The 15,759-nt window shown below is 38.4% G+C and overlaps 1 protein-coding gene across 1 annotated transcript in view; it reads left to right on the top strand.

Annotated features, from left to right (window-relative positions):
• Positions 1–15,759, top strand: part of SLC2A9 (solute carrier family 2 member 9) — a gene marked incomplete at its 5' end in the record, with an annotated part of 113,549 nt that overhangs the window by 45,062 nt on the left and 52,728 nt on the right. Inside the window, 2 exons of the mRNA XM_082483091.1 lie at positions 4,945–5,132; positions 10,721–10,831. Of these exons, the coding sequence (XP_082339217.1) occupies positions 4,945–5,132; positions 10,721–10,831 (299 nt within the window). The remainder of the gene's footprint in view (positions 1–4,944; positions 5,133–10,720; positions 10,832–15,759) is intronic.

Raw genomic sequence — 15,759 nt, 5'->3', positions numbered from 1 at the left:
TGTGATAAAAGAGCGAAGCCATTCCTGATTTAAAAAAGTAGGTAGCTAATTTTTTACAAAAGCCCTCATGGTGCCCACATGGACAGGAGAGATTAAAACCAAAGTTACAGCAGGAACAAATTGCTGCAAATCCAGTGATTTAAATGAAGTTGTTTTAACTGACAAGGACATATATGATTTATTTTTGCTTATCTGTGTTTTTTATATGTCTCTAAGCATTATAAGCTATGCTTAGTGGAAAGGAAGAGACATCCATGACTACTACACTTGTTGGCTCATGATAGAGGCTCCATCTCAGATGGTTGCTGACTGCCAAAAGCTGGAGCGATTGTGGCGTGTCTGTTTTGTTTTTAAGCTTTTCTTAAACCTCCTGTCTTTTACAAAGGATACTTGGTTCGCTGGTCCTTTGATACAACTCAGTTTACCAATTCTTGTGTTATTTTAGGGTGGCATGTGGATATTTTTTTTACCTGTACATTTTGGCTAGTTTCAAGTGAACCTGAACAGGCCTATTTTGTATTGATGGTCTGTGAACTGTTGTCTGAAATCTGGGTTCTTTACCCAGTGTGCAAGCCAGTAACACACAGAGCAGAGGTATTTCCAAGTTTATTCCATTAATGTGCAGAAATGGGGTGCTCGTCCCAAAACGAGAGCACACCTTCAAGATCTCCACTTTTATACATTGATGATGGTCGTGATCTCCCCCTGCTGGAATTACATTTTACTGGCTTCTCCTCTGATCTTGGCAGTTCCAAGTGGTTTCCTTGGTTTGCTGACCAGGCCTACAGTTCATCACTCTCTTGACAGGAGTATCCTACTTATCAACAATGCTACATTGTCTGGTGGTTAGGTCCTTAACTGAATCGTAGATAAATCATGTCTAGTTACTATTTCTGTATTTTAATATTAGGTAAATAATTAAATAGGGTTGGGGCAGTATAGAGGACTTGAGCAGCAACAGGTTTCCTTGGTTGCTTCAATTACATTTTACATTTCATTTTCCTACTTAATGTCAATTCTACTACAACAAAACCAGACATAAGAACAGGTAAAGATGTAATCCCAAACTGGATAGTAACTCACAGAAGATCTGTGTGTTCCTTTACTTAGGAGAAGGAGGTGACACATGGGAAAAGCTTAAAGCTTACTAAATTGGAATAGCCAATTTGGGATTTATTCTTAAACTTTGCTATGTTACATGCTAGTAGTTAGTTAATATTTTGCTAGATTTAAATAGGTTTTTAAGTCTCTTCTAGGAAGGTGCATCTAAATTATTGTTCTGGCTATTCAGTGCTGTAATAAAATTAGTGGTAGATGAAAATAACTGTTTTTTTATTTGGCCAAATATTTTTGTGTTGACATGAAGTTACTACAGGGAAATTACTACATATCCAATTCAAAAGCATTGAAGTTGGGTGGACTTTTTGCAAATGCTGAGACAAACAGCGAGACACCTCGTATGTCTAGCACCACTCACAACAGCAGCCACCATTAGTAGAAGATGCCTGTCTGCATCCATACAGCCCAGTATTCTGCCTCCCACAGTGGCCAAAGAAGATGCTGTTTAAGCAGAGCTTAGACAAAGCTTTGTGTTAAAGGCACTGGGTTTAATATACTTAATCATCAGTGAAATGAAAGTGAACGTGTCTGTGGGAATCGGATTACAATAATACTCATGCAGCTACTTTTTTTTTTTTTTTTAATTTTTAAAGGTATAAGCCCTATTGCCCGAACTACTACCAGTGACAATGACTCTCTTTTTCTGCCTCCTCTTGCCTGGGGCTGGCTCCATTCTGTAAACCACACAATAGCATTTTGATCCTTTTAAATGTTTCTTCTCAAAGTTTACGTGCTAATTCAGTCTCTACAATAACAGCTGATTTCTTTGCACAGCCCTGGAAGTTCTACATTGGAAAAAGAATTAGTAATCCCCCATAGAGCTGAGTTCTTGAGTGCCTGTCTTCAGTTAATTTAAAGGCCTGATTGGTTTTAAAGACAGCACTGACCTGATTTTGTTCAGACTTTTGAACAACTTTCAAATGTTTCACCTTCGCTTATCTGAGATGAATAAAAGCTGGTGGTGTAAATGGAAGGGTTTTCTATCTCCTTTCCCCTTGACTGGAACCATCCACTTCTTTTGCTATTTATAAAGGCAGCATACCAGCTTTTGAAAGCTGAGCATCTAGGACCTTCTGATCCAAGGGAATTAAAAAGAAATCTGGGAAAGGTCTAAAAGTTACCAGAACTGTAACTCCTGAGACAGTTGTAAGTGTGACATGAAAATAAGACTTCCCTATAGAGAGAAGCAGCCAGTCATGGAGGGAAACGAGTCATTGCAGCGGGGAGAGGAATGACTGCTGTGTTTCTCAGTGCCAATAATGCAGGGATTTAAAATGTAAGATGAATAGAATTGAACATCATAAGTTGAAAGACCTTTGAGCTTTCCCATCTCCCTGCCAATGCAGAATTTATTTCCACATTAATTGCGTATAAAATTGTGATTCTTACTGTACTGAAAAACTGTTAATGGAAGAAATTAAAGATGTGTTAAGTAACAGGAAAATGTGTTTTTCCCAGGAGACTGAGTGTTGTCTTCTCAAAATTATGCATATATAGCATAGCATTTTCTTAGCATTTCTTGGCCTGTTGGTAATTTTAAGTATCTGTCAAAGTTTCCTAGTGGCATTTACATCTCTGTCTTACTACCATGGAGGGAAGAAAAAGAAACCGGGTGTCTAGATTTTTCTTGCCTTTTACTTGGCAATTTTGATAATTGCAGTTTATTACTTCCGGGTCGCCCTAGAAATACAGCAAGCTCCCTTGTGCAGAAAAGACAGATTACTTTCTTTTTACTTGACTGCACCTATATCTTTGACTTGTGTACCCTACAGTAATGCCAAGGATTCTAAGGACAGGAAAAAGAAAGAAAATTGTGCACTGACCTAATTTACACTGATAAACCAGATGCTTAAAAATCTGAGAGAATCTTTCCAAAGAAGAGTACAGTGATATGTGTCTGGTTGTTCTCATCTTTATCTGAATTTTTCTTTATCAGTGCTCTAATAATACTGAGGAAAGTGTAATTTAAGCATGAGATATTGACTGTAACATACCGTAGGCACCCATTGTTCTAATTTTACATTTCATATAATAGCCTTTAAATACATCACACTCATTTTAACAGGCATTTAGCATGTCATTTAATAATAAGTAGGCAGTGGCACAAGGACAAAACTCAGCAGCTTAAATTCTGGGTCCTGAGGTCCAGATTTGTTAGCTTATTTCTGATTGTAATTCCTGTGTGAAAGGATAAATCTCATGCTGTTTCTGAGGGGTTTAAAAATTCTGACCTCTCCTCTCCCAAGAGAGAAACTGGATATCAGAATAAATGAATGTTATGAATTGACTGAACACCCAGAGGTGATCAGTGTTCATCCCTTAAAAAAAAATAATCATCATCCTTGTTAAGCAGAGTCACGTAAACCCCATTAAAATGCAATAGAAGTGCTAACTGTCTCTGAAAAACTTGGCCCAGAGCTCAAGTAGGTTCACTGGGCCATCAGACTGGGAGCCAGGCAGAGCACACAGTGTTGTGCGTCGGCCAAAGGGATGGAGAAGGATGCTCCAGGGAGGCCACCAGTTCATTTGTGTGGCCTGTCCCTCACAACATTGAAATGCCACTACTTAGCCTTTTCACCTACTGGATAAAGTTAAATTTTATAACTTAAAAACTAGAATGGAGTCCAGGTGTTTTAATCATGACTAGTTAGTGTCTCTGGCTTTCTTAACCATCCAAGTCCTTTCTATGATCCAAAACAATGTATGCTTGCTGAAAAATGTGAAGGCCATTTATTTATAGGTAGTACTATGCAAAGCTGTAGATAAGAGCAAAATGGATTTTGCTCTTAGGAGAACTAAATCAACTTATCCACCTAATAAAAATAACAATTTTAGGTGTCCTGCTGTGAAAAGGATTGTTTTTAGAGTTAGCATCCTACTGGGGTGCAAAGCCTTGTTGCAGGGTTATGTGTAATTGTTTCTCTGCAGTCATTCCAAAACGATGAGAATTTTAAACATCTCTTAAAAAGCCAACCCCTGGGGTATGTTCATAAGATTGTGATGAAATTATCATCAGCATATGCGATATCTGTAAAACAAGGTTGGTGGAGATACATCACCTCCATTAGGAGGTATCCATTTGTAGTACCTCTTGGAGGAGTTGTGAGGTGGAAAGCTTTTATTATTCACAATGGAAGGATGTCTCAGTAAGTCATCAATGTGCCATAATATAATACTAAGTAGTATGCTTTTCTGGGGAGATGAAGCTGTTTGTTTGCTTACATTTGCCACTCTTGTGTCTCCAGCGTTGACAAATAGAAACTGCTCTAGGTAATTCTTTCTAATATTAATCATCTTGACAAAGTGAATTCGTATCTGTATGCTAGTAAAAACAAGGAAGTAATGTGAAGTGTAATAGCTATTCTTTTCAGATGTCTGCCTTTCCTTGGTTTACCAGTTAGGTACATTTTTACATGTTATTATTTCTCTATCCAGTCTATCTACAGCAACAAAGTCTGATATATTGCTAGGCTACAAAAGTAGCCAAATCAAATAATGTTCAAAACTGCTTAAACGCTTTTTTGCAGATTACACAGGGTTTTGACTCTGCACTGGACCTTAGGCTATATTATATGTGAAATAATGTAAGGAGAGGTCTGGTATGGTGCCAAACAATTTATATTCTTGTTGCAGTTTCTGAGACCAGTTGCGGGGATGAGACAAATCATACCCAGAGCAGAGTGATATTGTTGGCAGAAGAATAATGAAGTTGTAGCCCATGTATGTCTCCTGTTTGTGTCACACATTTCCATTTTGATGAAACAAGTCTGTTATAAATGCACGTAGTGCCAAGTGTCTGGCCTAAAGTACGTCTTCTCTTTGTAGCATTTCAGACCTTCCTTGGGAAAGACGACGTGTCTCATGAAGTAGAAGAAGTTTTGGCAGAGTCTCGAATCCAAAGAAACACCAAGTTAGTGTCAATACTTCAGCTCCTGAGAACCCGTGCTGTGCGATGGCAGGTCATTACCGTGGTTGTCACCATGGCCTGCTACCAGCTCTGTGGGCTAAATGCTGTAAGTGTCCTTCTTCAGGCCGTGACATCTCCTGGTGTGCTCCTTTCTTTTTAATACAAGGATTGTGCTATGCCATTCAGCAACCTCTACGAATTTCTATTTTTGGCTGTTTCTTGTTAGTAATTATTTTGTTACACCAGCATGTGGGCAGCTCCATGGAGAGCTGTATCACTTGTGGGGTGTTTTTAAACAAAAAAAAAAAAGGTGGGGGGGAAGCCACGTTGTGTTAATTTTGAAGGAATACTTGAAAAGGTGGCACAGATCAGCAAAGAAAGAGTGTGCAGCTTCTGCTTGCGACACTCACATTCTCTGTTTCTGGTCAATTAAGACCTGGTCTGATATGCCCCATGTTTGGTCTGTTCAGTAGACATTTCTGCTTGGATTAATTCAGTCCTGTACTTACAGAAGTCAGCAAAAGTTCCTGTAAGTGATTTTAAGAGGTTGTGCTGGATGTTTGATTTTTGTTGTTGTTTCATACTGTTTGAAGAATAAGCTGCACTTCAATACACCTTTCTTGAAAAGTGGAGCAAAAGAGGAAAAAAAGACACCAAACAATCAATAGTGAGAAGTCCCGTTGACCATTATTGTGTCTGAGGCTAATGGATATCAAAGTCTCCTTTTCCATCTGTCTGAGCCTGTTGCATCAGCTAGGAGAGGTAACAGGACAATTTAGATTGGAAGGGATCTTTGGAGGTCATCTGGTCCAGCCCTGTGCCCAGAGCAGGACTGACTTCAGGGTTGACTCAGGCTGCAGAGGGCTTTGTGCAGTAGAGTTTTAAATATCTCCAAGGCTGAAGAGTCCACAGCCTCCCTGGGCAGCCTGTGCCAGACGTTTCTTTATATCCAGCCAGAACTTTCCATGCTGCAGCAGCTTGTGACATCTGGGTTAGAAGCTTTACGTTGCACAATGCAAATTTTCTCATGAAATGCCTCAAAGCAAAAAAGGTTTTCGTTGTAGTTCAAAGGTGTTAATTGCTTATGTATAGGAAGGGCAATTAATGAATGGAGCTCAGCAAATGCAGCTTCTTGCCGTGGCTTTGTGCATTACACCATACTTCAGCTATTTTTCTTCCCCTGGGGCTAATCAGTGATAAGTGTAAATGCTTCTGATACCTAAGACAACTAGTTCAGGCTTATCTCGGGTATCTCTATAGCTTTAAAACTCCTAATACAAAGTAATTTGTCCAAGACCATTAGAAAGATTAATGCAATTAGAACTCTGGTATCTAAAAGTTTTTAAGGAAATACTAGGAAGGAGCTGGAAGATTTTTTCATTCTGTGCAGTGCACTATAAGAATGTTTGTATAGGTGGTATTTTCTTCTAAGTGTAGGATATTGGTGCTAATGACAGGCTATTTTGTTCCTTATTGTGGATACTTTTTTAAGAAATGAAATGGAATTATCTTGTCATTCAGTCTAAGATTTATCAATGCCACAGCTAAAATTTTCAGGGAGAAGAGAATAGTTTTGTAGCTTTGAGATTATTTAATAGGACAGAAATTGTCCAGTATTTCATGGCAGAACGAAGCCAAGCTGTCAGAGCTTGAGTTGGGGCATGGGGCAATAGTGAGACATGTCCAGTCCAAAATTAATACCAGGGTTGTTTTAAAGTGACATTTAGGTGGACGCTTTGTGAAAATATGCCTCAGAAAAACTCTTTTTGTCAGGAAAACTGTGTGTCAATTGGCTGTTTCAAACCTTGCCTTTTTTTTATTGTTATTGCTTTGTTTCTACTTCCACATAATGCCACTAAACATGAAAAAAAAATATTCACAGAAAATTTGCATTCTGAAATTGATTTTGTAAATAGTTCATGTAGGAAAAACAAGCAGATTATAAAAGAGGTCAAGAGAAATAGTTGGACCACTTGATTAAGGGACTGGGTTTCAATTCCTTGTCTCTTGTGCATGGCTTGGCTGATCTTGCTCAAGTCTCCTGAAGCTCAGAGATTAGGGGCCAGGTGCAGATGTGACAGATGCTGCTGAACCCAGGTCTTGGTTTTCCTGGCTGCATCTGAGCTAACCTGCTGGGTACGAGCCAGTGTCAGCAAGATTCAACTGGCTGCGAATGCTTTCTTTTAACTCATAGCTCCCATTGTTTGCTTTGTCTGTAGTGCCCTGTTAGTCTGGTCTTTTCCACAACTGCCATCTGGGCAGGGCATATGGGAAAGTTGGACTTCTTTCAGGCGAGAGTCTCAGGTCGCTCTCAGGGGAAATTACCAGCTGGCAGACTTCTGGAGTCATCCTGCTGGTATCTGAGAACATTTGCTTCCTTTTAAGGCTTGTACTTTACAGTAAAAATTTGTTTTGCTTAAAAACAGTACGTTTGTTGGTTTCCACATGGAACAGAAATCATGGTGAAGCCCTGATCATATTAATATATTCAATTATAACGAAATACTAGACAGTCTGACCTAAGTTGACATAAATAAATGAATCTGTATTCATCTCTTTTCATCTGATAAAATATATCCATGATACATATAATCCATAATAAATTTATTTATCTTCCACCATTATATCTCAGTTCTAAAGAAGATACAAAACCACAGTGAAGTTCTCATGGGTGAACTTTTTCCCCTTTCATCTTAAGAAATATATTGTACTGCATATTGCTTTGACAGAGTCGTTCCCAAGTGGAATCCCTAGGCCTCTCTGGGGTCAGTCCGTAAGGCAGGGACTGTATTTCAAATGGCAAGAAATCATGTAGGCGATGGGGGGGACATGCAGCAGTGCAAGTTTTCAGTATGCAAAAGACTGCCAGAGTGTGCGCTTCACACTTGCTATAGAGAAGACGTGACAGCAGGTATGTAGGAAGGGATGAGGATGCAGTGTGCGTCCAGTATGCAACACAGTATGTCTCTGTGTCGTTGCCCATCTTTTTTTTTTTTTTTTTTTTCTTTTTTCTTTTCCTCTTGAAGAGTTGAATTTCTTAGGAAGAAATGTATGTAGGGAGCTGGATGAGAAATAAAAGGACTGGAAAACTGAGTCAATGATAGAGGGGTCCCTGGTGTGAAAAAGTTTGGGAACGCTGCTGGTAACGTATAACACATGCCACTTTAAGCTAAGAGCTTACAGGAGTAAAAATTTATGATAGGCAAAGATAACTTTCATGTGGCTAACTAATCTACAGACAAGAATGCTAAAATGTTGTTTCCAAACTCACAGAATTCAGACTGCAGGGATACAGCTGTTCCTCGTGGCAGCTATTTAACTGACCAAAATGGTGAAGCTTTACTTCAGTCTGTGAAGCAACAGAAACCCACCATGAATGGAGGAACTCAGATGTTCCTGTGTTGATTTGGATAGACAGCAGTTATGTCTAGGGTTTTGGACCTTCTGCCCCATTTTTCCACAGTTCTTTTGTTCCAAAACTTTAGCCCAAATAATAATGTAACAAAACCCATGTTAGAAAAAGAACAAGTCATTAGCCTACTAAGTTTGTCTCTGTAATATCCTAGAGCAATGTATTTTCCTGTTTAATGATAGGCTGAAAAGCATGCACTTTTATTGTTTTCAAATGTGTACATCTTGTTTATTTTTACCCTAATTTATTTTTGTGCTGCTGTAGGGGTTAATAACTCAGTGAACTTCATCCTGTCTTTGCTCTGCCAGTTTTTTAATCTAGCTGTGTTACCACTGCTCTTCCTGTCAATGGTCAGTCACGCTCTTCTGTAAAACCACTTGTGAAAGGTCTTATGTTCCATTTGTTACCTTTTGTCAAATTGCACGTGGGAGATCTCTGCTTAAGTGGCTCTTAAATTTCTCTCGTTCTCTTTCAAGGTCTGCATACCAGCATTATCGCCATCATTTTTAGCTCTTCCTGCTATGCAAAACTGAGATCAAGAATGAAAGGCCTAAATTACATGATTTCTAACTTCTGTTGCATGAATTTTTCAGTCTTGTACTTTTATCGTGGTTTTGTGCTACGTTGTTTTCCTTATATTCACTTGGTAGGGGTGTGGGAGGTCAGTAGGTTGTCAGAGTACTGGGTCCCAAAAACTGTATCAGTTGTCATAAACATTTCAGAGGGAATTGGGACCTGATCCTTGGTTTTGCTTTAGTCGTCTGTGCTCTGTATCAGCAAGGCCAATGAAATTCCCAATTAACATCAGTGCATGCCACACAAAGGCAGATTAGTTCATATGGAGATGTTTGCTGCTGTCACTTCTTGTCGCTGCACATCTGGTGAGAGCTGATGTGCCAGCAGTAGGCATAAAAGTCTTAAGTCGGCTTTTCTGTATCTCTAAGGTGATATAGGTGACTTTTTAGTCCTTGGTATTTTATTTTACTTTTGTTTAATGTAAGATGAGTTGGATTTCTTCTTTGATTTGGGACAAGGAGCTTTGCTGAAGGGCTAGTTGGGAATTTAGAATTAATTTTTCTTTTTTTTTTTTCTTTTTTTACAAAGCTCCTGAGGTAGGAGCTCCTTGTGCAATCAAAACTTCCATTCATCAGACAAGCCTTTCTTTAGCAGTGCTCGCCCTGCTAGGGCTTGTCACATGGACTGCATGTGGAAAAAAAATTTCACTGCTACTTTTACGTTTAGTGCCATTATTATCTCTGGCTTTCAGTTTTGTTGCCACAGGTAATCAGCTGTGGTTTAGAACTTCATTTTCCCCTCATAGTCAGTTGTTTCAATTGGTTTTCGTCTTCTCTAGTAATCAATTATCTCTTCTCTCTCCAAGGCAGTCTCTCCTTGTTGCATGCTCTTGGCAGCCAAAATCTTTGGCTAATTCTTTGTTGTCACCTTGAGTCCGATGTAATTATCATATGGTCTTCAGACTTTATTTATGATGCAAATGGGGCTTTGATATTTACCAGACTTGTTATTTTAAAGTATATATATTCTCCATCTGGATATTGTAACCACTGGCTATGGTTTTACTGACCAAACACAGTTGTTTTCCTCTAAGCTGGTAACTGTATGCTCCCTGTGTTTCTGTTCATTAATGACAGCTCCTTCTAGCCTATGATTCATTTAATCCTAAAAGCAGCTGTTTACTTTTCACCAAACGACTCTCACTCTAAAAGTATCTTTTCTTTCTGTTGATAATAGAGCGATTAGGGTGACGGCTTGACTGCAGATGTCCATGCTATAGTGAGGTTAAAGTGAGATAAATCTCACACCTTCTGTCCAAAAAAGAGCAGGTTTTGCAGTGCCTCTCAGCATGTCTTTCCTGTTCTCTCCTCTGTTGTTATGTGCCATTGAAGTATTCTGTAAAACCACCAAAACCTGCTTTTTAAACAGTGGGGCTCAACCACATGAAACATATTTGTATCCTCTTGTTCAGGCTTAAAGTGAGTTTCTTTGATTTACTCCTAAAGTGAATTAAGCTAGATTGAGTTAAAGTTGCTTGTAATTCTGCCTGGGTCTGCAAGCAGAAGTACAGCAGCAGTGTTGTGACTAATCCACCTGAAATTCGTGCCTTTCCTTCATTTGTTGTCCTGCCCAGCCCTCGGTCATTCAGGGACGCTCAGTGTTTTAACAAGTCTGGTCTCTGGCAGATCAGATGCTTGAACTGAATGCCAGTATCTTGCATTGCGAGCCGTAATGATTAATAACTCATTTTCTGCTCTTTGATACAGATCTGGTACTACACAAACAACATCTTTAGTGAAGCTGGGATCAATCATGAAACAATCCCCTATGTTACACTAAGTACTGGTGCTGTTGAGACTGTGGCTGCTGTTTTTTCTGTAAGTATGGTTTTAAAAATCCATTAATATGCTTGATATTTAAATTACCAATTTTATTTCCTTATACAGGTTAAAATATAAACAGAATAGTATGTTGAGGACTAAGCGTAAACTGGGTTGATAAAGCAACTGAAAATATTATTTCTAGGTTTAATCCTAAGACCGGTTTTGGATTTTTTGAAGGAGATCCTGTCTAGTTTTAGTTGCATAAAAGGAGCATAAAAAGTTGATATATCCTGAGGTGCTTTGTATGAACAAAGAGGAAGAAGCCAGGAACAAGAAGGCCCAAAGTATGTCAAGTGATAACTCATAAATGATTTCACCTGGCAGAATGGCTTTACCTAGTAGCAGTTTATTCACATCTTGGAGCCTTCTCATGTGCCCACTGGGAAGCAGGCAGTGTTGCTGGAGCAGGCTCAGGCATGGTGCAGCGAGGTGGGTCCAGTGTGGATAGCAGAAACAGCCCTATATCTTACTGGGCATGTTTTAATGACACGTTTTCTATAGCAGCTTACAAACAGTGAGGAAAATTCTTCATCCATTTAAAAATATGGGTGTAAATGTTTGTAACCCAGCTTGTTGGAAAAGTAAGCCAGCACCCTAGAACAAGGTTGTCCCACGTTGTGTTAAATACTGCTATCTCATTCACCGAGAGCAAGGAGGCATCCTTTTTTAACGTGAGCTCCTGAGTATGTCATGTACCTTTGTCGTGCACTGAACATACAGGAAGATGTTAACAGAAAAAATTATCCATGCACATTTTTTTCTTTCCTATTTCAAAATGGAAAAGTTGACTAGGAAAAAAATACACTAAATGAGTGAACTAAACCTAAAGGAATTACAGTTCTGTTTGCACTGCAATAAATTAGAAATAACAGGAGAAGTCTTTGGTATAGGAAGTTGCAAACAAGTAAATACTCTTTTCTTTCTTTGTTATAATTTTTCCTTAATTTCATATATTCTATACCAACTGTATTTGCACAGTACTGGACACACCAGACATTTTTAAATGTCAGAAGAATGGTTTTGGCAAAAAAAAAATCCTTTCCAGTGGCAGAGCAACTGCTTATGACCTATAAAATGTTAAACTAAATCCAACTATCAAGTATATTTTCTTATAGTCTAGGACATAAGAACTCTCAAAGGTCACAAAGATCTTCTTCTGATCTTCGTAAATTTCCACAAATCTATTTCAGGGTAAACCATCTTATTTTTTTTTCTTTAATTAAAGGGACGTTCTTTTTAATAGGTGGGAATAGTGAAGTGTGGAAATCTGTACTTCTTACAGTTTCTTCTTTGTGATACTGCAGAAATGCTTCTTTAAGATATGTGTAAAAAATAATTCTGCCAGTTATTTAAGTCAAGAATACACTTTTTTTCTTTTTTCGTGGAAACAGATGAAAATTACATGGAGATGATTCCATGATATTAAAGCCATTCTATAAATAGGGTCTGTCATCTTTTCAGTTCCTTCTGTGCTATCAGTTTGTGGGGCTTATTCAGAGCACACTGTTCATACATAATGAGGTAGATGTCTCTGCTTTGGTTCCTGGTAAAGTGCGGTAACTTTTTTTATGCCCAAGAGGAGTGTTTTTAATACTTTTTCTGTTTAAGCTATTTGTTATGCCTCTGGAAATGCAGATGTATTGATATCTCCACTGCCTTCAAATTTGCTCTTTGAGTTCAAGTGAAATGCTGCTTTGTAGCCTTAATTTTATTTCAGTAATCTTCATAAATGTTTAATTGCTGCTGTTTAAAGGAAAAAACATGAATTTGGTTTTTCAATTGAAGGTTTTGCAGCTTCTCATTTCTACAAGTAACTTCCTTTTCATAGCTAGAACTAAGGATGGGAGATTCCCTCCCACTCCCAACCTCTCAGCTTTTGCCTCTTCTTCTTAAAAAAATATATTTGACAGCATTAAATGTTAAGTCAAGTGCATATGTCTTATGTACTACTCAGAGGGAAGAAGGGAAGAAGCAGGACAAATCAAGGGGAGAACTTAATTTTCCTGTTGTGTTTTTTTTTTTTTATATTGTGCTTGCTAGCATAAACATTTTATTAACAATAAATTCTAGGATTTCAGTACATACTCCTATCAGTAATAGAAGTAGAATTTTTGTTCTTGTAAATGAAATAGCTGTTGGAGGGGTCAACAGTGAAATCATGTACCATCTCTGATCATTATGCATATGTTAGGTGGTCATGAGACTCTGAGCCTCAGTAAGAATACTTAGGCATTGATAAGCTCCATTGATGAGCCCCATATGAATGCTAAAGGAAGAGATTGAAATAGATATATTTCACGGAGAAGCAAAACAACATTTAGGAGATAAAATATCATTCAAACTGTGGAAAAATTTGGAAGTCTTCCTTTAACGTGTCTTCTGGGAGCAGCAGCATAATAGTAATAATGTTGATGTGGTCCTTGAGGAAAGGCGAATAACATCCCATCCTTTTTATAGCTCTGTATTGGCTGAGATCACTTGATATGCCTGCTAGTAGCATGCTTTGCATACAGCTCCATCCCCCTTCCTCTCAAGTAAAAGCAACGTAAACAAGACATTGAAAAATGAAACACATGCATCACCATTTTCCTTTCATTAATATTATTTGGCTGCAACTCTTGCTTACACCATCACTTCCTACCTTACTTCATGAAATACCTGTGTTGTAGCATTGCGTACATGGTGCCCTGGCTTCTCTCTGGGGACACGATGTAAATTTTCTGTATATTTTTTGGTTAATTGTATATTTCTCCACCCATTGTACTGAACAAAGATTCAGTTTAGAGGACTTGCTAGACAATCTAATTTTTAATGGGTGTGCCATTAATTTCAGTTTGCTTCTGAAGAAGTTTGGTATCCTTTGGAATGAAATACTGAATAGATTTTCCTACTCATAGATGTGTCATAGCAGTCAGTTACCTAACCTAATGCTGTGCTTTTAAGCAGGATGGAATATACCTAAATAATTCCCTGCCAAATATGTGTTTATTAGAAGTCTGTTCTTTAAATTCTTCAGTAAGGGAACTTACTTGTTCTTTAGTAAGATTGGTTACTGTGGCTTTTTTTTTCAATTTTTAGTAATTGAGGTTAATATAATTTAGTTGTCCACTTAGGGACAGAAAGAACAATTTACCAATGCATTCCTTTGGCAAGGCAACAGGCTGAATGGAAAGGCAGATAGAAGTAAATGTGTGAAAGACTCCTCGCCCCCCCTCCATGAAACCAGCATAGAATAAAAACAGAATGTTATTCAAATTAAGCATCCCACATCCAATTTTGCCATCTGTGGCACCATGTTTGGCCTTTATATAATGTTCACAGAAAGAGACTAGCTATGACTGTATTGAGAAGATTATGCCTTAAGCATTTCCCGTAAGGTGATGCATCAAGGTGTTACTAATGTGCCTTCCAAAGCCTGTAACAGAGACAAGGTGTGCGAAGCCTGGAATGAGTTAAAATATAATTCGGTAGTAGAACATAAAAGAACATAGGAAATCCTTCACAGTATCACACAGAAGTCAAGGAAGCCAGCTTTCTTAGGTGAGATGATGTTATTCTACTTTTGGATGTCATGAGTAAGGGCTCTTAGACTACTTCTGTGTTTTGTTTAATGTTAATAGATCTTAACATACCAGAAGGGATTCCCTGCTTAGGGCATGGGACATCTTAAAACATGGGTACTCCAGACAATTCAGTAGGTGTTCTCATCCCTAACACATTTCCTCCATGGCATCCAGAGGATAATGCAAGATATCTCCATTGAAACTCTGTGGTTCCACTGGGGTCAGAACAAGAAGAAATGCATTCCAGTGACAGCCAGTCATAGCAAGTGGAAAATGGGGTGACAAAACCTTTAATCTTGAAGGTTCTGAGGAAGTTTTGCTATAATCTGATTTTTAGTAAGACTTTTAATACAGTACCATGTGACATTGCACTAGGTCAGAATCAACCCTCACGCACCCATAATCCCCAATAGGCTGTAAGTAGAGAAGAGTGCAAGAATGGGGCAAACATGGCATTTTCCCCTTTTGCTCCCCTCACCCTGACGAGCTGTTGCTCAAGGAGTACCAGAATTAGAAGGTAATATCTTGGCCTTTAATAGCCTGGATAGAATTTTTTCTTTGAATTTGTCTAGTTACTTTTCAACTTTTCTATGTTTTTAGAACCCATGGCATCATAAAGCAGTGAATTTCAGTTTTTCATACATATTGTATGAAAAAGTTCGTCCTGTTGAAATTAGGGAATATCAGGTACAGTGGGTGTGGGCTGGATGAAATGATAACAGTGTGGATGCTCAGCTAACTGCAAAACTATCAACACTTCACTGTCATACAAAGGAATACCAGGTGGGACTCTGTGCTGGTTTGTCCTGGATCAATTAATCATAAAAATATCCATTAATAATATGGGAGAAGTAACAAAGAGCCTTTATAATTAACTATGTCATTCAAACTCTCCAGAGGGAGAAACTTAAAAGTATTTGCAAGAACTATGGAAGATCATAAGAAATTGGACATGTGGCTTGAAATTGGTAAGATGAAATTCAGCAAGGAAAGGCACTCAGTGCTGCGCTTTGGGAAGGAAAAAAATCATACACACAAATACAAAATGCTATGTGGAACTGTGTCAAAAGGCTTACTAAAGTCAAAATCTATCATGTTTTTAATTTTCTTTCTATCAACTCAGCTTCCTCCCCGACAGTGAAAGAAGTCGCACCAATCTGCGCTGAGCAAATCTGTTTTGGCTGTTCTTATCACCTTAGTCTCCTCTAGTTGCTGTCAGACTGTTTGATCGGTTAATAATTCATCCTAGTGTTTTGGGGGGGGATGAAAGCAACACCCTCTCTTCCTTCTCCCTATGTAAGAGAAGATAGGTGCTCCGTCTGCCCAGATCCAGCACTCTCTGATACAGCCATCAGCTCA

This window comes from Vanellus vanellus (genome assembly GCF_965231255.1).
Source record: "Vanellus vanellus genome assembly, chromosome: 4".
In the NCBI taxonomy this organism is placed as follows: domain Eukaryota; kingdom Metazoa; phylum Chordata; class Aves; order Charadriiformes; family Charadriidae; genus Vanellus; species Vanellus vanellus.
Note: the sequence above shows the minus strand (reverse complement) of the source record. Positions and strands in the feature narration are given on the sequence as shown.